Raw genomic sequence first — 26214 nt, 5'->3', positions numbered from 1 at the left:
GGGGGTCGGGCTCTGCTCGCAGGGAACAGGGACAGGAGGAGAGGAAACAGCCCCAAGCTGTGCCAGGGGAAGTTCAGGCTGGACATCAGGAGGAATTTTTCCATGAAAAGTGTTGTCAGACATTGGAAGGGGCTGCCCAGGAAGGTGTCCCCATCCCTTGGAGGTGTTCAAGGAACAACTTGATGTGGCACTTGGTGGCAAGGGAGGGGTGGGTATCTGGTTGAACTTGGTGGTCCTGGAGGGATTTTCCAGTCTCAGCGATTCCATGATTCTGTGAAATGGGGAGCAAGTGGTAGCTCAGTGGGAGGGCTGGGGAGTAACTGGAAGATGTGGGAGGACAACTGAGATGTTTAGTGTTGAGAATTTTCCTATCATGCCCCCAATCCCCACACCCTTCCCAACTCAGTTTGGGAGGTCCCACTCCCCCTCCTGCTCTGTTAGGGGTCTCAGCTTCCTCTTTTCCCCCTTCTCCCAGCCCTTTCCCATCGTTCCCCCAATCCACAGCCCACTTCCCCCTCTCAATTTGGGGTCCCATCTCACTCGAGAGCTCCTCACCCGCAGTCGAGGAGGCTCCCAGGTCCCCGCAGCACCCCCATCTCCAGCGCCGGGCAGGTGCTGGCACCCCAGGAGCAGCCGGGGGGGGTCCCCGCGGCCCCGCCCAGCAGCGCTCAGCCAATCAGAGCGCGCCACGGGAGGAGTCATCAGTTACCGGGTGGGCTCGCGGGCCCGAGTACCCCAGGGCCCTCAGAGACCCCCCGGCAGCCCTCAGCCAATCAGAGCGCGTCTCGGCTATGACTCATCAGTTGCCGGGCAGATCCGCATCTCCCAGTGCGGCTCGCCTGAGCCGCCCCGCCCCGCCCCCAGCGCCCCCCGGAGCGGAATTTGGGGAGGGGGAGGTGGGGGCGGCCAGGCCGGGCCCCCCCCGCGCTGTCCCGGCGGGGGCCGAGTGCGGGCGGGAGCCCCGCGGGGCCCGGCCCTGCCCGGGCACGGCTGATGCCGCCCGCCCGCGCTCCGCACTGCTCCGGACTGGTGCTCCCAGTGCCGTGCGGGGCAGGGCCGCTTTGGGGACCTTCCCGCGTCACAGCGCCGCTGCTTTTGGGGTGTCAACACCTGCCCTGGCGTTGGGGCCGTATTGGTGGTGCTGGGAGCCCTTCCGGCTGCGGGTGAGGAGCTCTCGGGTGAGCGGGGAGGGTGGGGGGAGAACTGTTGGAAACTCCTCTCCCGGTGCGGGGTCACCTTCCCCTGCCAGGTGGAGCACGTCAGCCTGGAGCACCCTCTGAGCCGGCACGGTGCCGGGGAGAGAGAGAGGGAGGATCCCTGACCTTCCCGTACTGACTTTCCCCCCGGGATGGAGGGTGCTTGGGGTGGTCCTGGGAAAGCTGTGACACTCAGTGGGGGATTTGAGGGGTGCTGATAGAAGCTGTGAGAGGGTGTGGGGGAACCTGGGAGGGAGTTTGGCAGGTCCTGGATTGGGCTGTTAGTCTATGAGGAGGGTCCTGAGATGATCTTGGAGGAGCTGGGATGAGGTTTAGGGCTATTCTGGGTGACATATGTGGGGCTTTGGAGAGTCCTTTGGGAGGACTGTGGAATGGCTTGGGGGGGTTTTAGGGGGAGGCTGAGAGAATGTTTGGAGGGTCTTGGGGGTAACTGGGAGAGAGTTTAGGGGTCTTACAGGCTTTTATGGGGCTGTGAGGTGGTTTTAAGGGTCCTGGGGTGGGCTGAGAGGTGGTTTGGGGGATCCTGGAGAGTTTGTGAGGGGGATTGTGGAGGTGCTGAACCCCCATCCTGACCCCCTTGCATCCCAGAGATACCTCTGGACATTGCAAGATGCTGGCAGGGGTTGGGGATTTCTTCCTGGCGCTGGGGCTTAGCTTCTACCTGCGGGAGAAGGTGAGGGGGGATTTGGAGTGGGGGTCCTCACGGGGCTCTCTGTTTGAGGGCACCATGTTCACCAGGCTGCAGGTGATGGCCGTGGCCCCTCTGCCCTGCGCGAGGTGAGGTCCCCCCACTGCTGCCAGAGGGGCCACGGCCATGTTGGATGTGCGCCCTCCCCGGGGATGGGACCCCCGCATCCCACTGTCACCCCCTTTTTTCTCCCCATAGGGCTCCTGTGCTCCTGCTGCAACCTCAGCCCCTCACTCTCTGCTCTGGGCCAGACCAGAGCGCCCCATCCCCACTCCCGCTGTGTCCCAGTGACCCCCACCCCAGCCCCGCTGCACCCCATCAGTGCCCTCTGAACCTCCTGCACACCCCCAGCCCAGGGATCTGGCTCCCCGAATTTTGGGGGCGCTTTGGAGCAGCAGTAAAGGAGTTGTAGAGGTCCTGGCACCCCCAACTCTGTGTCATCGGTTCCTCTGCACCCCTGGTGACACGGGCGGGGCAGAACGGGGTGACTGGGAGGTTTTGAGGGGGTTGGGGTGATCCTGGGCGGGCTGTGAGGGTGTTGGAGGGGGCTGTGGAGGGGGTTGAAATCTTTCTGTTATCTGAGTCTTGATGGGTCTGAGCAGGTCCACCCCCGCCGTGCCCCCAGACCCAGCAGCCCACGATCCACCCAGGACGCCCCGTACCCGCGGCTACAGCCCCCGACAGGCGTCAGCCGATCAGGGCGCGCGTCCCTGAAGCCCAGCAACCAGGCGGGCCTGAAATAACCCCCAAAAATCCTCAGTCAACCAGGGCACGCTGACTCATCAGTTGCCAGGAGAACCCTCAGCTCCCTCAGTGCCCACCTGGATCCCACCTGCGCCCCCCTCGCCCCCGGCGGCCCCCGGGAGGGGAGCGTGGGCAGGGGGGAGGTGGGGGGCGCCCAGGCCGGGCTCTGCCGCGCTGTCCCGGCCGTGGCGGCTGCGGCGGGGGCCGAGTGCGGGCACGTCCCGGGCTTGTTCCAAACTCCGCCCCACCTGGCCCGGAGCAGCTCCAAGGATGGCGCAGCCACAACCTCTCCAGGCGACTTGTTCCCACCTGTCCTGTTGGGATCAGGGACAAGCCTCGAGATACTTCATGGTGTTGGTGTGTCAGAGACTGAAACATTGTGCTTAATGGCTTAAACTTTGCTCTGAAGGAGTTTTTGCCCATTATGGCAAAACTCTATGAAGATGCTGCGACCACCGAAGCCCACCCCTCCCTGAGGATGCCTCCTCAGGGGAACTTCGGACTGTGAGTTACACCGCCTAAGGGAACCTGAGATAACAGAAAGGTGACACTCTTGTTCAATTATCTCAGGCCTAGAGAGAAGTAAACAAGGCTGAGGGAGAAGAAAGCATCCCCCAGAAAGCCAAACCCAGCAACTGTCCTGAAAATCAGCTCTGGTTGCATTTGGGGTGGGGCAGCCATAGCTCACAGGCTTATCTACTGAGGCCAGGCTTGTACACACCCCCCCAGCCAAGAGGGGAGGTGGAGAATTTTGGGGGTGCGATGTAACCTCTGGTCAGAGGCAGTGAACACCCATCCTCTGTTACACAAAACGGCTCAGTTGTAAAACCCCTCACTCTGAGAAAGCCACACACACAGGACAGTTTTTAAGGCCTTGTACAAGAGCACTGCAATTTTCATAAAATCAGAAATCTCTTATACACTCTGAGTGTGTGTAGAGTTCTCCTCAACGCGGAGATGTCAGTATCGAGTTACTTCCCCTGGGGATTGAGAGGAAAGAGACTTCTGCACCCCACTGTCATTTGTTGGTAAGTGACATTGGCTCCTAATCTATACTATTTCTTCACTAGCTGTAACATAGGTACCTTTATTATCATGCACTGTCTTATAAACCTACCAGTAGTGTTTCTTTTGTTTATCCTGTGTAGTAAGTAAGCCTGTCAAAGTCTCATGTCTGGTTTTTTCCTTTTGTCTATTCAATAAATAATTCAAGTTGTAATAGGCCTGATCGGTCATTTTTAAGAACTTGTGAGCGAGAGTGGGTTCTGTGGTGCTGGCTGCCTCAATAAAGCTGGTGCCTACTGCCAGAAACCTGGGCAAAGGCAGAGACTTGTCTAAGCTCTCCTGTCTCATTTGTAACAGGCCCAATGGGATGCTGTTGGGATCCACAGAGTGGTGATATTTTTTTCTGTCACTCTCTTTCTTTCCACCCACCTCTTTTTCTATTTCTTTCTCTTTCTCCTTCTCTCTCATTTTCTGTTAAATAAAATCCATACTATTAGCTTTGTCACATGGTCTTCTTTGGACCTTAATTCAGAGAGAGGCATCTCTCTAAAACTTTTAATAATGGGATCACAACACAATGTCGAGATCCTTGCAGACCAACTCCAGCCAATGTTCATCTGCTGGAACACATGGCACCAACCCTTGGCATCTGCTCCACCCGCATCAGGGACCAGCCATGGGCTTGTGTTGTGGTGCCTCAGCAGTGGAAATCAACAGAGATGTCAATCAGTTGACTGACATGAGATCTTGAGATTACTGTGACCAAGAGATGACCATGATATGTCCATAACTGTGACCATGAGGTGACCATGAGATGAGCACAACTGACACGATCGTGACCTGCGCTGTCGGTGGGAAGGAGGGAGGGGCTGGGGGGGAAAAGGTGTTTTTAAGGGCGTATTTTATTTCTCATTATCCTCCTCTGAAGGATATTTCTGTTAGCAATAAATTCACTTTGTAACTTTTAAGTTAAGACTGTTTTGCCCTTGAAGTGTTTTCTCCCGGTGCTTATCTCAACTCATGAAGCCTTTGTTCTCTTTTTTTCCGTCTCTCCTCTGCCCAGCTGTGGCAGGGGAGGGTGAGCGAGTGGCTCTTGTGGGTGCCTGGCGTCGGGCCAGTGTCAAACCCCAAGTGGACACCTAGAACTGGGGACACTAGGATGCAAGACCACCGCAAGCAGGGGGACACCAGGAATGAGGGACATTGGTAACAGGGCTCACCAGGAATGGGGAACACCGAGAATGGGGAACTCTGGGAATGGAGAACGCTGGGAAAGAGAGACATCAGGAATGGGGAATAGCAGTATGGGAGACACTGAGAAAGGGGGCACTGGAAATGCAAGGCACAAGGACTGTGGTACACTGTAACTGGGGGTCATGGGAAGAGTCCCAGGAAGATCCAGGGGGGTCCCATGCATTCCCCAGGAGTTTCCCAGGGGGATCCAGGTAAATCCCCAGGGATTCCCTGTGGTGGTGCATTTGCCCCCTGCCTTTTCCAGGCTGCACCATGATCTGAGAAATGCTCGTTAGGCCTCAGCCTTGATGAACCTCACCCGGGCCAAGCTCCTCTTGAACTTCCAGGCAGTGCCGCTGTGTAGGGAGCTCCTGATTGCTTCATGAACACCCTTGGTAACTATTTTTCTTGCCTTAATTAGACAACATCCTTGTTCTCACACTTTGAATGAAAGCTGCTGATCGCAAGTGGGGCCAGGATGAAACCTTGTTGTGACTAAAGGCCACCCCAGGGTGCCAAAGGAGCCCCCTGGAGCTGTGCTGGGCCGCAGCAGCAGTGAGCAGCAAAGTCCCTGTGAGTGGGGCCCCTGTGAGCCAGGAACTCTCCCGTTGGCTGCACTCGGGGGATCCCTGAAGGACGACGGCTCCTGGGCTGCCGACGCCCCCACTCCTGGAGGCCTCAGCCTTTTCCCTTTGGTGAGAAGATGCCAAGGCATCTGCAGGGAGTATTTCAGTGCCTTGGAGGGGAATTTTTCACAGGTACCTTGCACTGACTCTTTGTATCTGTGTGCTTTCTTGTGTGCACATGCCATAGCAAATCTGGGAGAAATTATGCTGTCTTAGGTGTTAAAGTACCTTAGATATCTAACTAAGTTAGGCCTGTATGTAAGTTTATTTTAAGTTATATGTTAACAATTTAATAAAGGAATACAACTTGACATCAAATTGTTAAGGTATAAGTACTGTTCAATTTGAGAGCTGTCAAGCTTTTAGGCCATATTCCTTTTTATCCTTGCCCTTTCTATCTTTTGTCACACGCACCTAAACACACACACACACACATACGGACAGTTAATTTCTGTTTTGATTGACTGGATTTTGTTGTTGTTTTCTTTCTTTTCCCCTCGGTCTCCCTTAACTGTCTGTAGCAGTACTGCGAACCTTGCCAACGAGCCTTGTCATCTTGTCGCTTACATTAAATCTGCTTTTCAGCGATGCTCTGGCCGGTGATTTTTTGGCGACCCGCAGCCCTCGCCCCGCCGCGCTCCCGGTGCCGCTCACGCCCCGCCCGAGCCGCCGTGACGTCACTGCAGGCGCGGCCTTCCATTGGCCAGCAGGGCTGTCAATCGCGGCCCGAGGCGCCCTGGGGGCGGGGCCGGGGCGGCAGCGCTGGGTCTGGGGGCGCTCCTGGGGGGGGGTGGCGGGGGGTGAGTGGGACCCCCGGTATAGGGACCCCCTGAGCTGCCATTCCCGGACACTGGGACCCCCCTGAGCTCGCTTTCCCGGTACCCGGACCCCTCTGGCCACTCCTCAACACCGGAAGGCGCCTGCACCCCCTTATTTTGTACCAGTAACACCCTGCATCCCCTTTCCCGGCCACCCCGCCGCTCACAGACCCCATATTCCCCTTTTTCCTTCACCTTGGGAGCCCCTCGACCCCCATTCCTGCCTTTCTCATCCCCCATACCCCCTCTTTCCTCAATACCAGGGACCCTCTGGACCTACCTTCCAGTTATCCCTGCTCTCCCCATTTCCTTGACACTGGGAGCCCCTGCACCCACCTTTCCTTGACCCTGGGATCCCCACATCCCCTTCCTGGCTTTCCCAGCTTTCCCTGATACTGAAATCTGCTGGAAAATAAACTTTCTAACACAATCTGAAGCATTAGAGAGCAGGCATTGTCTGTGCAGGACACATGGAGGATATCTCCTTATTCAGTGTTTGAGGTGAGACTTTACAACCAGATATTTATGCATCATAATCATACGTATTCAGTACAATGTATCTCCTAGCTAATACAGAAACATCACTTTCCTAGAACTCATTTGCATGCATCTGCCTCCTACTGGAAGTTGTTTTATGGTCCTGGAGGGTCATCTAAAGGAGTCTCTGGTGGTCATATTCACTAAATGCTTTGATATTAAAGGTGACCTTTCCTGGAACTTTTTCCTTGGGCATGCATTGTTGCTTCTTGTTATGTAACTTGCCAAAAACCCCACTGTAGTCTTTTATCTGTTTCTTCACTGGTTCCAGACACATTTATCATCCTGTGGTGCACACCTTTACATCCTTTTATCTTTTTTGCCAGTTAGTCTTGAAGTTCTATCCAGCAACTTCAGGGGAACTGAGAATTTCTATTCTCTGTTATTTATTACACCGTTTCCCTTTCCTTGATCCATGAGGCCCCCTGGGAACCCCCAACCTTTGTGTCCCCCCAGTTCTCCACACCCTGTGATTCCTGTCCAGTGTCAGAGCCCAGCCTGGGGTTTCCCCGTACGTGGCCATGGGGTACATGGACAGGAACCCTTTTGAGTGAGCAGGGCATGGATGGAGCCAAAGGTGCCGTGGATGATGGAATATTGGGACACCCAGACCTGGATTGCCAAGGGGAACCAGTGTGTGGCTGCCGGCAACCTGGAGATGCTGTGGGCCTGAGATAACCACAGTGGGGGTGGGAGGGTGGAGCAAGGGTCTGGCGGAATCTGTGAGGCTGGGATGCGATCTGTGGGTCTCCATCAGACTCTGGAGCTCCATAGGGCTGGGATGGGGCTCCCTGGGGCTGGGATGCAACTCCGTGGGTCTCCATGGGTCTGATCCACCCCTCCAGGTCTCCACACAGTGCAGTGCAATTGCAGCAGGTTTGCAGCTGCAACCTCCTGTTCAATGGGAACATCCATGGAATCCGTGGGGACGGCCATGATGGGTGGGTTTTCATCTTCAAGCTGGGATCCAGGAGTTTGGTGGTGGCTGACGGTGCTGCCTGGATCACCTGGGGGTGCTGGGAATCTGAAGGGGTTGTGGCTGACAACAGCATGAATTAGCTAGAGCACATCTATGTGGAATGACTTTAGAAATACATTGGATATTGGTACTGTACAGTACATTAGTACTGGGGTGCAAATGTGGGGGTGGAATTCCCAGGGGAATGTAGAATTTGGGAGGGCAGAATTCAGGAACACGGGAATTCCATGGGAATCCCATGGATGGATCTCACACTCATCCCATTCCTATGGGAATTCTGTGAATGGATTTCACCTCCATCCCATTCCCATTGAAATTCCATAGGTGGATCTCACCATTGTCCCATTCCCATCAGAATTTGATGGATGGATTTCTCCATTATCCCATTCCCAGAACCCCCGACATCCATGTGTACAGAAAAGTGGAACATGGGATCCTGGTGTTGTCCTGCCACATGTACGGATTCTGCCCCAGGACCATCAGGATCAGCTGGATGAAGAGGAAAGGAAATCCAGGATCAGGAGAATGAGAGGGGTGGAATCATTCCTAACAGCAATGGCACCTTCCACACCTGGGCCAGGACGGAGGCACTGCCAAGGGAGCGGGAGCAGTACCAGTGCCAGGTGGAGCATCCCAGAATGCTGGAGCCTGGGATGTTCATCTGGGGTAAGGCCGGGAATGCAGAATCTGTTAATTGAGAATTTGGGAATGAGGAATTTGGGAATGCAAAGCAGCAGGGTGGGGGTTCCCCTTCCCCTTTTCACCATCTTGCGCTTCCCAGAGCTGGAATCATGCTGGAATCTCATCTTGGTGATGGTCGCTGTGTCCGTCATTGCTGTGTCATGATCCTCATTGGATTCAGCATCTGGAAGGTCCAATTTGGTAACATGTGGGATGTTGGTTGGGGATGAGCACCGATCCGCCCAACAGCATTCTGGGGATCCTGTGCTGTGCCTGCTGATCACGCTTTAATTCCATAGGGAAAAGGGAGAGGAATGGCTACAATGCAGTGGCCAGTGAGTACCAGTGGCAGATCCAACTCTGGATCCCCTCCATGCAGATGAATCCCAGTGTGTGATCCATGCTGGAATCTCATGGATCTTCTCATTCTGCAGAAACAGGCAGAGAAACCAATTGCTTGCTTGACTGCAGGTACACAGCAGCATCTGTGTGGGATTCCAGAAGGAATATAGGGTGGGATTCCAGACCAGGGCATGATTCCAGATTGGGATCAAGCAGAATTCTAGAGTGTATCTGGGCTGGATTCAAGAGGAGGATCAGTTGGGATGGATGGGGCGGCATCGAAGTGGGATTCCAGAACAGGATCGGGGGGATTCCAAAGCAGATTGGGTGGTATTGATGGAGCACAATTGGGGCGGAATGGATACAGTAGGATCTGGTGGGATTCCAGAGTAGTTCCTGCTCTCTATGGGCTCTTCCGCCAGATCCAGCCTGCAGGATGGGGACAGGGACAGGGTGACACCAACCCTCACTCTCATGCCGGCAGGAATCACCACTTGAATGATCCATGCTGCCAGATCCAACCCCTTTCCTCTCGCTGCAGAAAGCCACAAATTGCTGGCAGAGCTCATCCTGCTGCTCCCACCTGTTGGGGTCTCCTCTCCCTGCCATGGAGCCCTGGGAGAGGGGCCCTGAGGGCACAGACACGGGGTTTCCCTGCCCCTGCTCAGCCTCGTTCCCATGGGTTGGTTTGTGTTCCCTGCGCGGGCAGAAGGACCCTTGGTCCCGTGACTGGGACAGTTCCTCGGCAGAGCTCCGGCCATGCGGCTGGAGAAATAAACATCTCTGAAACAGCTAGCAAGAATCTGTCTGTCCGGGACTCCTGCAGTATCCCCACTGCAACAAATGGTGGAGATTTGTGAGCAGAACGATCCCTGATCCCTAAGCGACTGATTTGTGTGAGTAAACCCTGGAAACTTTGGATTCCTCTTCTTGGTTTTGTTTTGCTATTCCATATCTAAACTATGGAGGAACCGTGGGAAGACTCTTGGCTCTCAGAGCCGCATATGGACATTTATCTTAAACTTAAAAAGATTCTTGAACAACAGTTTGTAAATTTTAGCTTGATTCAAGCTCAAAAAGAACTGAAACACTTCCTGGCATGGTTGTTTAAGAACTTTTTCTATGTTTCTTGGGATTTAATTCTTACCAAGGGCTTTTGGAAAACCGTTTGGACACAGTTAATATTGGAGTCGAAATATATGCCGATGGAAGAATATTTTCGTGAATATTATTTAGTTACCGAGACTGTTGAGCAGTGTCAGCTGTGTCCTGGCGAAGGGAAGCCTGGCTCAGGGACCGTGCGGCCCAGGCCACATGCACCGAGCGCTCTGCGAGCAGCAGCGAGGCAGTTCCCGCGCGCGGGCGGACCCACGCGAGCCGCAGTGTCGGCAGCGGAACGAGGCACGGCGGGAGCGGCGGGACCCGGCGGTGCCCGCACGGCCCCGCACAGCGCGTGGTGGAGCGAGTCCCGTGAACGCCCGGCCGAGAGGGGCGGCGCGCGGGCGGCGGCTGGCGGCGGTGCCGGTGGAGCGGAGCCGCGCCCAGCCGAGACGCGCGCTGGAGCGGAGCGCGGGGGGGGTCGTCGCTCGGGGGCCCGGCCGAGATGTGGGTGCAGCGCCTGGCAGCAGCAGCGAAGCTGCGACCAGAGGAGGCGACGCACGGAGAACTGAGCGGCGCGGCCCGGCCTGGCCCGCGCAGCCCCGAACGCGACCCCGGGAAGAGCGCGCAGGCACGAGCAGCCCCGACAATTCCAACACGGGAGCGACCGAAAGAGAGAGCAAAGACACAGCGAGACAGAAAACAGCAGCCACTCGGAAAAAGGAAAAGATCATAGTAACTAAGATCTTAGGGATAGTAAAATGGTATAATGTTAAGCAAAATTATGGTTTTATAACAAGGTGTGACAACCAGCAAGACATATTCGTGCATAGAACTGCTATTAAAAAGAATAACCCTGAAAAATGCATCCCAAGCTTAGGAGATGGAGAGGTGGTGCAATTCAAAATTACACAAGGGAGAAAAGGGTTACAAGCATCGCAGGTCACTGGGCCTGATGGTGTTTCTGTGAAAGGCAGTATATATGCTAAAAACCGTAGTCATGTTAGACAATATCTCCCTTGTAAGCCCTCCCTACAGTCTCCCTTTCCTAATCCCACCTTTCCCTTTTACCCTATGTCCTATTACCCCCAGTGTATTCCCAATCCATTTTTTCAACCATGGTTTCCCTCACAAAACCATGCTTTTGCCAATTGTTTCCCCAAAAATCCCTTTCCAATGCTGAGTGGGGGATGAAAAGGGGGAGGGAAGAAGTTAAACCCTCTCCTGCCTCAGTTTCCCCACAAAGCATGCTCACAGAGTTCTGTCTCCCTTCTGTCAGCCCTAAGATGTTCCACAGAATCTGATTGGACATTTAAAGGCTCAGGAGGGTGGCTTGTTTTGTTTTGAAACTGTTCTTGTTATGTTTATCCAGTTGTTTTCATTCTCCTTTTATTAAAATAAAACGGGTGAGGTGTTGGGGTCCCTCCCCCGCCGTGTAGCCCTGGGAGAGGGGCCCTGAGGGCACAGACACGGGGTTTCCCTGCCCCTGCTCAGCCTCGTTCCCATTGGTTGGTTTGTGTTCCCTGCGCGGGCAGAAGGACCCTTGGTCCCGTGACTGGAACAGTTCCTGGGCAGAGCTCCGGCCATGCGGCTGGAGAAATAAACATCTCTGAAACATCTAGCAAGAATCTGTCTGTCCGTATATATTTCCTTTCCACGGGACTCCTGGTTTGATATATGCGTGTTGCAGGATCCCCACTGCAACACCCACCCACCACGCAGCAGCTCTTCCCAACAGCTTGACTTCCTGTTTTCCCATGTTTTAAACACAAGAATCACAATTATTCCAAATGTTTTAATTCTGGTGTGAAAATACCCTCGTTTGGGGCAATAAATCCCGGTTCCCTCCTGCAGTGCCCAGCAGTTCCTTTCTGAGAACCAGGAACAGAAAAGGGGACATGGGGGACTGGGATGAAGACGCTGGGGATAGGGAGGGGGACACTGGGAGAGGACTGGGGACACCAGGAACTCGGAGTGGGGACAGCAGGAGTGGGATGAAGATATGACACTGTCAGAAACTGAAATATAGTTTATGGCTTAAACATTTTAATGAAGACTTTCAAAACTGTATTACAAAAGCTGCAGAGAAGAGACTACCACACCCTGAATAAGGCTCTGAGAGGCCCTACACACTGCTCACTGATGAAGGTAAGATAAAATCGACTCAGGTCTGGGCTGGGGGAGAAGAATAAATGCAGAGGGATCAAGCTTAGCACCTTTGGGGTGGAGGCCACAGTCCCAGGGCTATCAACTGCCCGGCTCACACAGACCCTTGCACCAAAGGGTGGCAGGGAGAGAGGCTCTGGATGTGTGTTGGAAAAGGCTCTGGTCAGAGGTGCAGTGACTGCCCATCCTCCACTGTGCAAAGGAACCCAGCTGAGGGGTCCTCACCCAGGGAGAAGCTGCATCCACATGAAGGACAGAGGGGGTGATATGGCCCATCAAAGGCCCCCCCCCAGACCCTGCACCAGAGATGATGCAACACACCCTCAGTGTTGCAAGGGACAGTGTGTCAAGCTAGCCCCTGCAAGGGAGGCACGTGGGCGTTCCCACCTGCCCAAAGTGTGTATTAGTCCACGGGATTCTGCACTCTTTGGTGTGCGGTGGCATGGCATGGACCCTCACCACCAGCAGACCAGATGGAGGGGAGCAACGAGACAAAGCTGGGACCCTTGGATGGGTGATATGCTTCTACCTAACCCCTGTCACTCTCTCCCTGTCCCCCTAGTGCCCATGCACACTTCTATTTCTTTCAATTTTTTTCTTTTTCTTTTTTCTTTCTTTTTGTCTTTCTTTCTTACTTTCAGTTTGCCTCTTTTACTACTAAATAAAACATACCAATTTTTTGGCACCAACATCTAATCCCGTTTGGTTTTAATCTCATTTTTGGGTATATTTTGAACCTTCAAAGTTTTTTCTGCTTTATACATGGAGACTTAATTTTCTTTGCTCTTCTGGGTTTAAACTGGATCATAACAGACACACACACCCAGACCCATCCTTTGGGATTTATTTCCCACTCGGTGTCCCGTGTCCAGGAGCAGACATGGGGGACATGGGGACCAAGGATCACGGGGACATGGTGGGGCTTGGATAGAGGTAATCTGCACGTGTGGGATACAGGGATGGATACAGGGGACATGAGGAATGGAGATCCAGGGAATGTGGGGACCTAGGGGACATGGTGGGGACACAGGGACCAAGGCGACACAGGGAGTTGGGATCCAGAGGACATGGGGATAAGGGATTCACAGGACATTGTGACTGGGGACACCAGGAGCTGGATGGGGACACAAACACCAGGAATGGGGACACTGGGGCCGATTCCCCTTTATTACCGGCTGGACGCAGCCCCCTTCTCACTGCCCATCCTGGGGGCCTCCGCCAAGGAGGAGGCGGCTGTAGGCCCCACAGCATTCCTGCAGCTCTGCTGGCGTTCCTGTCTCCACCACGGCTCCGCGCTCCAGCACCACGAGGCGATCGGCCGCATCCAGCACCCGTGGCCGGTGGGACACGACCAGCACAGTCTGGGCCAGCCCAGTGCGCAGCCAGTGCTGTGCCTGGGACTGAAGAACTCTCATCCCATCCCATCCAACTCAGTCCTACCCAGTCCCACCTGGTCCCACCCAATCCCAACCATCCAATCCCACCCCACTGTCCCATTCCTCTCAGTCCCACCCTATCCCCATCATCCTATCTCCCACCTCCCATGCCCATTGTGCCATCCTGTCCACACTATCCCCATCCTGACTGTTCCATCCCACCCCACTCCCACCACCCCAACCCTTCCCATTGCATTCCATGTCTCTGTCCTCATCCCAGCATTCCCATCCCCTCCATTCCTACTCCATCCCATCCCACCCTATCACATCTCTTTGTTTTCATCCCTTCATTCTACTTTCCTGCCATCCTACACCCCTGGTCTCCATCCCATCCTCACCATTCCCATCCTACCATCCTGTCCCATTTCCCCACCTTGTTGACCCATGCCACCCAATCCAATACCTGTCTTCATCACATCATTCCCATTCCACCCCATTATCCCTTATTCGCACCACCCCGTCTCTCCAGTCCCCATCCCACCATCCCATTCCAGCCATCCCACCTCTCCACAGCCATACCATCACACCCCATTTTCACCAATTGCACCCCTATCCCGACCAACCCCCTCCATCCCACCCCCCCCACCCCCCCTCATCTCCATCATCCAGTGCCTCGTCGAGGATGAGGACGGCCGGACGCCGGAGCAGAGCCCGGGCCAGGGCTACGCGGCGCCGCTCCCCTGCCGCCAGCTGCCCCCCATGCTCCCCCACCTCTGCGGGAGCAATCCCTTGGGATCAGTGGGATCCAGCCCCGGGGTTCCCCCTCTTCTCCTCACCCCCTGTGCTCCTCCACCTCTGGGGGGGATCCTGGGATCACTGGGATCCCAGCCTGAGAGGGGTCCCCCCATTTTCACGTACCCCCCACACTCCCTCACCACTGTGGGAGCAATCCCACGGCATCAGTGGGATCTGACCTCAGGGATCCCCCCACACCCCACCATCTGCCACCCACCATGCTCTCCCATCTTTGCCAGAGGATCCTGGGATCCCCCTGGCTCTCACCGGTGTCCCAGCCCCGCTCCAGCCCCTGGATGAAGTCCATGGCTCCGGCAGCAGTGGCAGCCTCCTGCAGCTCTGACTCTTCACAGTGCTCCAGCCCCAGCACGACGTTCTCACGGATCGTTCCGGAAAACAGGACGGGATCCTGCTCCACCAGCACCACCTGCCCCAGCCCTGAGCTCTGTGATGCCGTCTTGGCTCCTGGTGTCCCCATCCCTTCCACAGCCCCATCCTACCTTGGTGTCCCCATAGTCTCCATCCCTGATCCCATTGTCCCCATCTGTGTCCCCAGTGTCCCCATCCCTGACTTCCCATTTTCCCCATCCCCATCTCTGTCATCCCCACCCCGCTTCCCAGTGTTCCCATCCCATTTCCTGTTGTGCCCATCCTACTTCAGTGTCCCCATCCCTCTTCCCAGTGTCCCCATTCCTGCTCCTGATGGCCCCACCCATGCTTCCCAGGTCCCAATTCCATTTCAGTGTCCCCATCCCTGTCCCCATTCCATTCCCACTGTTCTCAGTGTCCCTGCTGTCCCTACCTTCCGGTGCAGGTACTGGTGTTCATATTCTGGCAGCGGGATCCCATCCAGCAGCACCCTCCCACTCCCAGGATCCCACAGCCGCTCCAGCAGTGCCACAGCCGTGCTCTTCCCGCTTCCATTGGGCCCCGCCAGCGCTGTCACCTCCCCGGAACGCACCTCAAAGGTTACATCCTGTGGGATGGGGACAGGTGATGCCAGAATTTCCACCCCCTGGAATCCCACCCTCCCTGGGATGTGCTCAAAGTACACATCCTGTGGGATGGACAGGATGATGCTGGAATTCCCACTCTTGGGAATGCCCAATCTTCCACTGGATCTGCCTCAAAGAATGTGTCCTGTGGAATGACATCAGAATTCCCACCCTTGGGAAACCTCACCTCCCCCCAGACCCACCTTCAGCACAGGGTGCTCTGGATTCCCAGGATATGCAAAGGAAACCTTCTGAAAAGTGACGTGGCCCTGAAGCTCAGGGGGCTCCCTCGTCCCCCCAACATCCCCTGTGGGTTTCCGATCCAGGTATTCCCAGATCTTCTGTCCGGCAGCCGCTTTGTTCAGGAATTCACTGAAGCCGTAGAGCAGCACCTAGGGACAACGAAGGGGGTGGCACCAGAATGGACAAAAGCATGGATGGATGGACAGATGTGGATTCCATGGGATCACCTCGATATGGCTGCCAACTGTGTCCTGGTACAGCAGGAAGGTGACAAGGACCCCAGGAGTGATGTATCCGTCACGGAGCTGCTGGTGGCTCCGCAAGAGCACCAGGACCCGGATGGCCAGCTGGAGCATCTGTGGGTGGGAACAGGGATACTGGTGCCCCCATCCCACTCCTGGTGTCCCCATTCCGCTCCTGGTGTCTTTATTCCTCTTCCTGGTGTCCCCGTCCCAATCTTGATGTCCCCATTCCTGATTCCAATGTTCCCAACCTTTGTCCCAGTGTCCCCATCCTGCTTCTAATGGCATGCCCATTCCTGATCCCAGTGTCCCTGTTCTGGTGTCCCCATGCCTGGTGTCCCCATTCTGCTCTCAGTGCCCCCATCTCAGCTGCTGGTTTCCCATTCCTGGTCCCAGTGTCGCCATTCCTAGTATCCCCATTCCCAGTGTCCTCATCCCTGATCCTGGTGTCCCCATTCCCTGGTGTCCTCATTCCCATTCCCGGTCCCCCCATACCCTCTTGACAAGGGTGAAGAGTGCCAGCTCCAGCTCCATCTGCTCCTTCAGCCTCAGCTCCTTAGCCAGGTTCCATCTGTGCTGCTCCTCCTCTTCCTCTTCCGCCGAAAACATACGGATTGTCTCGATGGCGGCAACAGATTCCTGCACCCCCGAGGCTGTCCGGGCGGATGCTTCCAGCATGGATCGCTGAAGTGCCTGTGGCAGCATTGGGGCATCTCCAACTTTCCCAGGTCACCTTCCTGGCCCACCATCCGTCCCGAGCATTCCCATCCCACCACACCCACTGAATCCCCACTATTGCATTCCCACCATCCTACGCCCCTCTCTCCCATCCCCACCATTCCCATCCATCCTTTCAGTCCTAATCCCACCATTCCCATCCCCACTCATTCCCATCCCCACCATTCTCATTCTCAGTATTCCATTCCTCTGGTCCTCATCCCCACTCCCATCTCCCTGGTCCCCATCCAACCACCCCATCCCAACCCCTGTCCTTGTTTTATCACACCATCCCATCCCATCCCATCCTGTCTCTTCCCCACCATCTCGCCTTATCCCATCCTTCTCTTCCCATCCACACCATTCCAATCTCCACCATTCCGTTCTATCCCCATGCCAGCATTCCCACCATCCCATTCCCCTGGCCTCCATCCCAACTCCAGCATTCCCACCATTCCCACCCACTTATCCCATCTCTGTGTCTCCTTCCCACTGTTTCCCTCCTGTATTCCTGACCTGTTCCCGGGCACTCTGGATGCGGTGGGTGGCGATTTCAAGGGGCAGCTGCAGCAGCGCCAGCAGCGCCAGCCCCGGTGCCAGCCCCACCATGAACGACCCCACCACCAGCGCCATTCCCAGGCTTCGGAACAGCAGGTTGGCTCCACTCGGTGCTGCCATGCACACCCGTGGCACTTCCATGGAAAACTGAGCCACGAGCTCAGCTGCAGGGCAGGAAAAGAGACTGGGACCATGGTGGATGGGGACAGGATGGGAATGATGTGATGGGGACCAGGGGGATGGGATGATGGCAATGGCTATGGGGATGGTCAGGGTAAAGTGGGATGGGACAGTGGAGATGGGATGGTGGGAATGGAGATGGTGGGATGGGATGACGGCGATGGTGGGAATGGAGATGGTGGGATGGGATGACGGCGATGGTGAGATGCAGGTGGGAAGATGCAATGGGAGAGAGCCATCGGAATGAAAATAATGGGGATGGGACAGTGGATAGAATGGGAAAGTGGGATTGGGACAGGATGGGACATTAGGGTAGAACGAAGCCAGGAAGATGGGATGGGATGGGATGGGATGGGATGGGATGGGATGGGATTGGGATGGGGATGGGGATGGGGATGGGGATGGGGATGGCATAACAGACAGATGGGATAAGATGGGATGGGGGTAGGATGGTCGGGACAGGATGGAATGCTGGGATGGGGACTGGGGTGACAGGATAGTTAGGATGGGATGGGACAGGTGGGCTGGGGCTGGGCCATGCCCCACTACCTGCCGGGGTTCCCTGGAAGAAGTCCAGGTCTTGGCGCACCAAGTGAGAGAAGAGCCGGAGGGTCAGGCTCTGATGGAGACGCGTTTCCAACAGCGTGAAGAGCCCCCCACGGCACCCGGAAAACAGCACACTGGGGGGACATGGAGACATGGTGACATCAGGGATGCTGGGGACATGGGGACAGGCCCCGGGAATGCTGTGACCCACCTGGCAGCTCCGGCAGCCACCACCATCCCGACAGCTCCAGCGGTGAGTCCATCCCCACTCCCGATGGCATCCAGCACCTTCCCAGTGACGTATGGTCCCAACGTCTCCCCTGGGTGTCACCAAGGCCATGTCACCATAGGTGTGACCACTGACACAGAGGGACCCTGATTTGGGAGGGGCAGGACCCAATCTGAGGAATCAGGATCTAATTTTGGGGAGGCAAGACACAATTTGGGCAGGAGAAAATTTAGAGAGATCAGGACCCAATTTTGGGGTTTTAGTGCCAAATTTAGGGGTTTGAGACCCAGTTTAGGCAGTCAGTACCAATTTTTGGGGGTTCAGCACACAATTTTAGGGGTCAGAACCTAAGAATGGGAAATCAGGGCCCAATGCCTTGGGGGTCGACATCCATTTTTGGGCATCAGATCCTATGTTTGAGGGTGAGCACCCAATTTTGGGGGATCAACAGTCGAGTTTGCAAGGTCAGAACCCAATTTGGAGGGTCAGCACCCAACTGAAGGGGTCAACTCCCAATTTAGGGGGGTCACCACTCAATTTTAGGGTGGTCATCACCTATTTAGGGGCTCAGCACAAAATTTTTAGGGGCCAGCACCCAATTTGGGGGGGAGTTCCCAAATTGGGGGGGGTTCTCAATTTGGGGCTGCAGAACCTAAATTTGGGGTGTTAGCACCTCTCACCACACGTCACCCACCAATGGCTGCCAGCACGAGGCAGAGGAAGGCAGCTCCAAGGACGTTCTGCTCCTCCCAGGTCAACTGCAGAACGCGCCAGACGGTGCCACGAGCCTTGGGAACGTCGCCGAGGGTCTCAGGGACACCGCCGGGGGCCGGGGGCGTGGCCCAGGCCAGCAGGGCCACTGCGGCGGCCGCGTGGGTGACCCCGAGCCAGGCGGGCGCGGCGGCCGCCAACAGCCCCGGGCCAGCCCCGGGCGGCCCCAGGAGGTGCCGGAATGTTCCGAAGGCCGCGGGGGTGGCGGCGACGGTGACGGCGGCCGCGGTGGCTCCGCAGGGACGGCGCGGGGGCAGCAGCCGCGTGGCCGCGGCCAGGACGGGCAGGCGCAGGGCGGCCTCGAGCCACGCGCCCGCCACGCCCAGCGGCGCCAGCAGCGGCACCAGCGGCACCAGCAGCACCAGCGCCACGGCGTCGGCCACCAGCAGAAGGCCGGGCAGGAGAGCTGCGGACGGCAGCGCCATGGCGGGACCAGTGCAGACCAGTGCTCCCTGGGTGGCCCTCGGGGAAGGATCAGCAGCCTGTGAACTCACCAGTTAAAACCAGTTAGGACTGGGGTGCTCCCCTGTCCACGCCAGTGGTCCCAGCCTAGACTACGGTGCTACCAGTCTAGCCCCCTGAGCTCAGCAGTCCACACCAGTGCTCCCAGTCCAGACGGGGCGCTCCCCAGTCCAGACGGGGCGCTCGCCAGTCCACCCCAGTGCTCCCAGTGGAGACTGGGTTGCTCCCCAGTCCACACTAGTGCTCCCAGTCCATCCCTCTCAGCTCCCCAGCCCACATCAGTGTTTCCAGTCCAGCTTGGGAACTCACCAGACCACACCAGTGCTCCCAGCTCAGCCCCCCCAGTAGCTCCCAGAAAGGTCCGTTGAGGTTTCGCTTTCGAGCCCCGCCCGTTCCGCTCTGGCCCCGCCTCCTCCACCCTCTCCCCGCCCCCTCCCCGCCCAGACCCCGCCCAGACCCCGCCCCCTCCCGGCACCGCCTCCTCCTGCTCACAACCTGCTCCGGCTCCCTCTGCCCGGCAACCGATGATGTCACCTCCACGCTGACCAATCAGAGACGCCGATCCAAGCGTGGGCGGGTCAAGGCTGGGATTCCAGGGGATTCCCGCCGGCCCCGCCCCGCCCCCTTTTGGCTTTCCGGGAAATCGCGGCGGCAGCCGGGAAGAGACCGGGCCGGAGCGGGGCGGCATCAGTCATAGCAGCACCCTCCGGGACCCAAAAGGACCAGACTGGGACACGCTGGAAGCAGGACCGGGACCTACACGGACCGTCTGGGACCCACTGGAACCAACCGGGATCCCACCAGAACCCAGTGGGAGCAGAACCAGGACCCAGTAGGACCCACCGGTCCCCTACACCCGATGTTGTCTCCCCCCACACGCCGGCTCCTGGCCCTGCTGGGCCCCGAGCGCGGGCGCTGGATGCTGGTGGGGGGGCTGATGTCGGCCTCGGCGCTCGGTACGGGGGGACCCCGACCTGGTGGGGGGCAGGACCCCTTTGAGGGGCTTCGGGATCCGATTGGGTGAAGGGTGGGGACATGACTGGCGGGAGGGGGGGGCAGGACCCGATGGGGGGTTGTAAGGCCAATATGAGGGGTCAGGACCCAATCTGGGGGAGACAGGACCCGATTTGAGGAAGGTCAGAAACTAATATGTGGGTCAGGACCAAATTTGGGGAATCAGCATCCAATTTTGGGACTCAACACACAGTTCTGGGAGTGGTCAGGATCCAATTTTCGGGCCTTAGCCCCCAGTTCTGGGGTCACCACGCAGTTTTGGGGCGTTTCGAGACCCCTACCCTGATGCCGTGTCCCCACAGGTGAGGTGGCTGCCCCGTACTTCACGGGCCGTGTCACCGACCGGGTGACACAGGAGGACGCAATGGCAGTCGTGTGGCCCCTGGTGCTGGTGGGGCTCGGCAGGTGGGTGACACCGGAGTCACGGGGACACCCCGAGGTGCCAGTGACCCCGTGCCCCCGTGACCCTGCTGTCCCCGCAGTGCCATCACCGAGCTGGTCTGTGACAGCATGGCAGCTGTGGCGCTGACGCGGGCGCGGGACCGGCTCCAGCGCGGTGCAGTGGCCGCGGTGCTGCGTGGGGACTTGCCCGGTCCGGGGGGCAGCCTGGGGGACACGCCAGGCGCGGTGGCCGAGCGGGTGACAGGGGACGCCAAGGCGGCGCACTCGGCGCTGGGTGACGCGCTGGTGCCGGGGCTGTGGTCGCTGACACGGGCTGTGTCACTGCTGGCCACAGTGGCCTGGCTGTCCCCGGTGCTGGGCCTGCTCACCCTCCTGGCACTGCCCCTCTTCCTGCTGCTGCCACGCATCGTTGGGCGCATCGAACAGGTACTGAGGGGACATGGGGTGTGAGGGGCCCTTGTCACCTCCCCATGTGCCTTGTCACCTCCCTGTCCCCACTGTCACCTCCCTGTCCCCTTGTCATCTTCCTGGGCCCCTTATCACTTACCTGCACCCTGAGTTCTCTCCAAGTCCTTTCTGTCCCCTCCCTGTGCCTGTTGTCACTTCCCCATGCCCACTGTCACCTCCTCCTGTCCCCTGTCCCCTCCCTGTCCCCCCACCCCCCATCCCCATGCTGACCATGAGGTGATTTCCCTGTCCTCTCATGGCCCCATGGTGACCCTGTGCTGACCCCCTGTCCGCTCTGTGACCCCACGGTGACCCTGTGGTGACCCCCTGTCCCCATCCATCCTTGTGGTGGCCCCTCTGTGTCCCCATGGTGACCTCCTTGTTTCCGCTGTGACCCCGAGGTGACCCCCTGTCCCCTGTGTCCCCAGGACCTGGCACGGCAGGTGCGGGCAGCACAAGCCAGCACCACTGCAGTGGCCCTGGAGTCACTGAGGGCCATGAAGACTGTCCGGGCCTTTGGGCACGAGGCCGGTGTCACCGCGCGCGTCCGGCAGCGCCTCGCCCAGGAACACCAGTTGGAGCAGATGGAGGCGCTGGCCTATGCAGCTGGGCGCTGGGCCAGTGGAGTATGGGGACATGGGGACCTTGGGGGCACAGGGGGATAAGGAACAGTGGTGTGGGAATGGGGGATATGTTGGCACATGGCTGGGGGCAAGGGCACATGGTGGCAGAGGGCTGGGAGACATGGGAATGTGGTGGCATTGGAATAGGGGACATGGGGACATGGCAGCAGGAGGCCACATTGGATGTGGTGGCAAGGGGATGAAGACATGGGAACAGGGGACATGGGGATACAGAGATGGTGGCACAGGGATGGGAGACGTGGTGACAGGGGCTGGAGGACACAGGGACACAGTGGAAACGGGCCAGGGGACACAGGGAGACAGTGGCATCGGGGTGGCAGGACATGGGGACCAGCAGTGTGGGAACAGGGGACATGAAAACATGGTGGCCTGGGGCTGAGGGGCATGAGATGGGTGGCCTGGGAAGGGGACATGGTGGCATGGGGCTGGGGGACACAGTGATATAGGACTGGGCTGACACCCTGTGTCCCTGTGTCCCCAGTTCCCTGCACTGGCCCTGAAGCTGGTGCTGCTCCTCTTGGGGGGGATACTTGGTGGCCGCAGGGACTGTCACCCGTGGGGAGCTGGTTACTGTCCTCATGTGCCAGCTGTACTTCACGACGACTGTGGAGGTGATGAGTGTGTCTCCTACATGCCCCCAGTGTGTCCTCTCCTGCCCCCAGCCCCATTTCCCGAGTCACTGTGTCCTATGTCCTCCCACCATGTCCCTATGGCCCCACATCCTCCCAGTGATATCCCCATGTCCTCTTGGCCATGTTCCCATCCCTGTGTCCTGTGTCCCCAGCCCGTCCTTGTTGTGTGCCTTCCATGTCCCCATGTTCCCTCACTTACGTCCCAGTGTGCACCTGCCATGTGCCCACCAGGTCCCTACATCCCCATCCATGTCCCCAGCCTGTCCCAGCCATGTTTCCCCCCAGTCTCCAACATCATGTTGCTGTGTCCCCTCCATGTCCCTAAGCCCCATCCGCACCTGGCTGTGCCTCTCCCTGTCCCCATGTTCCCCCATGCTCCCCTTTGTCCCCAGGCTCTGCCATGTCCCCAATGTCCCCCCATGTCCCACCATGTCCCACTGTCTTCTTTTTCCCCAATGTCTCTTGCATCCCCCAAGTCCTCCCATGTCTCCAGGCCATGCCATAGCTGCTACGTGTCACCTCATGTCTCCATGTGTCCTCCCCATGTCCCTGTGTCTCTCATGTCCGCAATGTCCCCCATGTTCCCAGGGCGTGCTCCTGTATCTTCCGACTCTGGCCAAGGCCGTTGGCTCCTCTGAGACACTCCTGGAGCTGCTGGAGCAGGCCAGGATGGTGGCACCCACAGGGCCACCATCACTTGTCACTCCCCGGGCCCAGGAGACCACACAGACTCAAGGCCTGTGCCTCAAGGATGTCTGGATGACGTACCCCAGGCAGTCCGAGCCAGTCCTCAAGGTGATGGGTGACATAGGGGCATGGGGGGACATAGGGGTGTTGTGAACATGGAGGAACATGGGACATGGTGGGACGGGGGGTGTTGGGGCTGTGGGGGGCACACGGGGGGATTTGGGCCGGGGTGGGCCGGGGTGGGCCGGGGGTGTTGGGGCCGCGGGGGGCACACGGGGGGATTTGGGCCGGGGTGGGCCGGGGCTGTCGGTGCCATCCCTGTTCCCGCCGCCAGGGGGTGTCGCTGTCGCTGCGCCCCGGGGAGGTTGTGGCCGTGCTGGCGCCCCCTGGCGGCGGGAAGAGCTCCCTGGCGGCGGCGGCGCTGGGGCTGCGCCCCCCTGGCGGGCGGGACGGTGCTGCTGGACGGGACCCCCCTGACCCCCCCGCGCAGACCCCGCTCTGCGGCAACAGGTGACACACACGGGCCACCCCTGGGTCACCATCCATCCCCTGCTGCCATCCCCCTGTCACCAAACCTCTCCAATGTGTTCCCATGGCCACCCCGGGCAACTTGTTGTCCCCAACGTGTCCCCAGAGCCACCCCTGGGTCTACACCTGGTCCTCAACAAGTCCCCACTGCTACCCCCAGGTCAATCCTGTGCCTCAAATGGGTCCCTACTGCCACCCCAAGGTCACCAGTGGGTGCATCAGTGCCACCCCCTGGGTCCCCAATTCCACCCCTGTGTCCCCAGTGGGTTACCATGGCCACCCCCAGGTCACCCATTGTCCCAACAGCCATGACTACCATGTCACCCTGTGTCCTCAACATATCCCCACTGCCACCCCTGGGTCACTCCTGTGTCCCCAACAGTTCTCCACAGCGATCCCCATGTCATCACCCAGCCTCACCATGACCCTGCCACCACCTCATGTCCCCAGATGTCCCCTCCTTGTTCCTTCCAAATCCCTTTGTGGTCCCATGTCCTCCCATGTTCCCTGTCCCTGTCCCTGCAGGTGGCTGGTGTCCTGCAGTGCCCATCCCTCCTGTCTCGCTCCCTCAGCGCCAACATCACGCTGGGCTGGGGACACAAGGAGTGGACACAGGTGATGGCAGCAGCACAGCGGGTGGGAGTGCACACTTGGGCCACACAGCTGCCTCATGGCTACGACACAGGTACAGCAGGTGCCCCCATGGTCCCCCTGTAGCATCCTCAATGTGTCCCAAAGATGTCCTAAAGGTGTCCCAATAATGTGTCCAAGGTGTCCTCTTGGTCTCCCCAGTTTCTCCAATGTGACCCCACGATGTTCCCATAGTGTCCCCACAGTGTCCCCTGCTGTTCCCATGATGTTGCCTCACCATCCCCAAGGTGTCTGTAATGTCCCCACAGTCTCCCCACCATGTTCCTTCTGTCCCCTCGCTATTCTCTGACTGTCCCCACAGTGTCCCCATGGTCTCCCCATGCTGTCCCGTCCATGTCCTCTCTGTTTTCTCACTGTCCCTTCGCTGTCCTGTCTTTGTTCTCCCTGTGCACCCCAGAGCTAAGGGTGCAGGGGGTGTAGCTTCCTAACATATCCCTAGTGTCTCCCCTTTGTGTCCCAAATGTGCCTCCATGGTGTCCCCTCAGTGTCCCCATGCTGTCACCACTGTGTCCCGTTGTTGTCCTCTCACTGTCTGCTCTCTGCCTGCTCCCAATTCCCCTTGGTGTCGCCTCGGTATCCCCTCTCTGCATCCTCCCTGTCCCCCAAAACGTGGGTGCACAGTGGGTGCGGCTCCCCAATGTGTCCACACGATGTCCCCGTGGTGTCCCCACCGTGTCCTTGTGGCGTTCCCATGGTGTTCCCTTTGTCCCCAGAGGTGGGCCCGCGGGGGATGCAGCTTTCAGGGGGGCAGGCGCAAGGGGTGGCGCTGGCCCGGGCCCTGCTCAGGACCCCCCCGAGTGCTGGTGCTGGATGAGCCCACACGGGCACTCGACCCTGTGACCCGGCACCAGGTGGGTCACAGCCCTGTCCGTGTTACATGGCCCCATCCCCCATGTCCTCTGGGTCCCCACTCCCTGTGTCCCCTGGGTCCCCATGTGCCCTGGGTCCCCACTCCCCATGTCCCATTGGTTGCTGTCCCCCATGTCCCCTGGGGTCTCCTAGGTCACCAAATTCCCTGGATCCCTGCCCCTGTGTCCCTTTGGTCCCTGTGTATCCCCTGGGTCCCTTCCTTGCCCCCATGTCCTCTGGGTTCCTGCTCCCCATGTCCTTTGGGTCCTCAATCCTTTTGTCTCCCCTGTGCCCCATGTCCCCTCTGTTCTCACTCCCTGTGTCCCCTTGATTGCTGTCCCCCATGTCTCCTGGAGTCCCCTGGGTCACCAAATTCCCTGGACCCTGCCCCTGTGTCCCCTTGGTCCCAATGTCGCCAAATACATCCTCGTATCGCTTGGGTCCCACATGACCCCAAAGCCAGAGTCCCCTCGGACCCGATGTCCTCTGGGTCCACATGTCCCCACTCCCCAGGTCCCTCACTTGTGCTCCCCACCCTGGGGTCCCCTGACACCCCCATGTGCCCCATCTCCACCACATCCCCCCGTGTCCCCATGTGCCCTGACCCTGCCGTGTCCCCGCAGGTGGAGCAGGAGCTGCTGTGTCCCGGCGGTCCCGGGACAGGGGAGGGGCCGGCAGTGCTGCTGGTGACAGGGCGGGTGGCCCTGGCCCAACGGGCGCCGAGGGTGGCCCTGCTGGAGGGGGGGCCGGCTGCGGGAGCTGGGGACCCCCGGGGAGCTAAGGACCCTCCTGTGGGGGACAGCGGGGGACACCGGGGATGGGGAGGGGGACGACCAGGGCTAGGAGGGGGACACTGGGGATGGAGACAATGGGAACAGGGATGGGGGCGCTGGAGGAGGAGGGGCAGTGGAGACATGGGGAACAAGGATGGGGACACCGTGGGGGAGAGGGTGACTTCGGGGCCAGGGCTGTGGCAGCGACCGAGTGTGAAATCAATCAATAAATCTACAAACCTGTACATCAACAAATCGATAAATCAAATAATAAGCGTGGCGGGAGTGGGGCTGGGGCCGGCACCCCCCCGGCGGGGCCCCGCCGCCCCACCCCCCCCC

General features: G+C 58.3%; 2 protein-coding genes across 3 annotated transcripts; one reads left to right on the top strand and one right to left on the bottom strand.

Annotated features, from left to right (window-relative positions):
- Window positions 1–12962: 12962 nt before the first annotated feature.
- Window positions 12963–19606, bottom strand: LOC121672590 (antigen peptide transporter 2-like). 2 transcript variants are annotated; one of them, XM_042045286.1, is made up of 12 exons: window positions 19558–19606; window positions 18710–19268; window positions 17998–18106; window positions 17790–17920; window positions 17019–17224; window positions 16281–16478; window positions 15771–15899; window positions 15504–15692; window positions 15108–15281; window positions 14573–14732; window positions 14157–14283; window positions 12963–13544 (listed from the first exon to the last, which is right to left on the bottom strand). In XM_042045286.1, exons 2-12 carry the CDS (start codon window positions 19209–19211, stop codon window positions 13328–13330), a joined length of 2142 nt encoding a protein of 713 aa, XP_041901220.1. In that variant the 5' UTR covers window positions 19212–19268; window positions 19558–19606; the 3' UTR covers window positions 12963–13327. The 2 variants fall into 2 exon arrangements, with proteins under 2 accessions (XP_041901220.1, XP_041901219.1); XM_042045285.1 differs by lacking the exon at window positions 12963–13544 and having other exon boundaries at window positions 14161–14283; window positions 14573–14743.
- Window positions 19607–19856: 250 nt separating this feature from the next.
- Window positions 19857–25945, top strand: LOC121672591 (antigen peptide transporter 1-like). The gene is given in 15 exon segments (XM_042045289.1): window positions 19857–20204; window positions 20565–20667; window positions 20745–21090; window positions 21540–21737; window positions 22237–22275; window positions 22277–22366; window positions 22976–23182; window positions 23409–23507; window positions 23509–23553; window positions 23555–23584; window positions 24128–24287; window positions 24967–25043; window positions 25045–25104; window positions 25726–25842; window positions 25844–25945. Coding segments are annotated over 15 exon segments (1770 nt in total). The 5' UTR covers window positions 19857–20107.
- The last annotated feature ends 269 nt before the right edge of the window (window positions 25946–26214 follow it).

The sequence above is a fragment of the Corvus kubaryi genome, unplaced genomic scaffold (genome assembly GCF_017639235.1).
Source record: "Corvus kubaryi isolate FWS band 111438036 unplaced genomic scaffold, C.kubaryi_AGA036_p1.0 62934, whole genome shotgun sequence".
In the NCBI taxonomy this organism is placed as follows: domain Eukaryota; kingdom Metazoa; phylum Chordata; class Aves; order Passeriformes; family Corvidae; genus Corvus; species Corvus kubaryi.
This window is presented reverse-complemented; position numbering and strand designations above follow the sequence as displayed.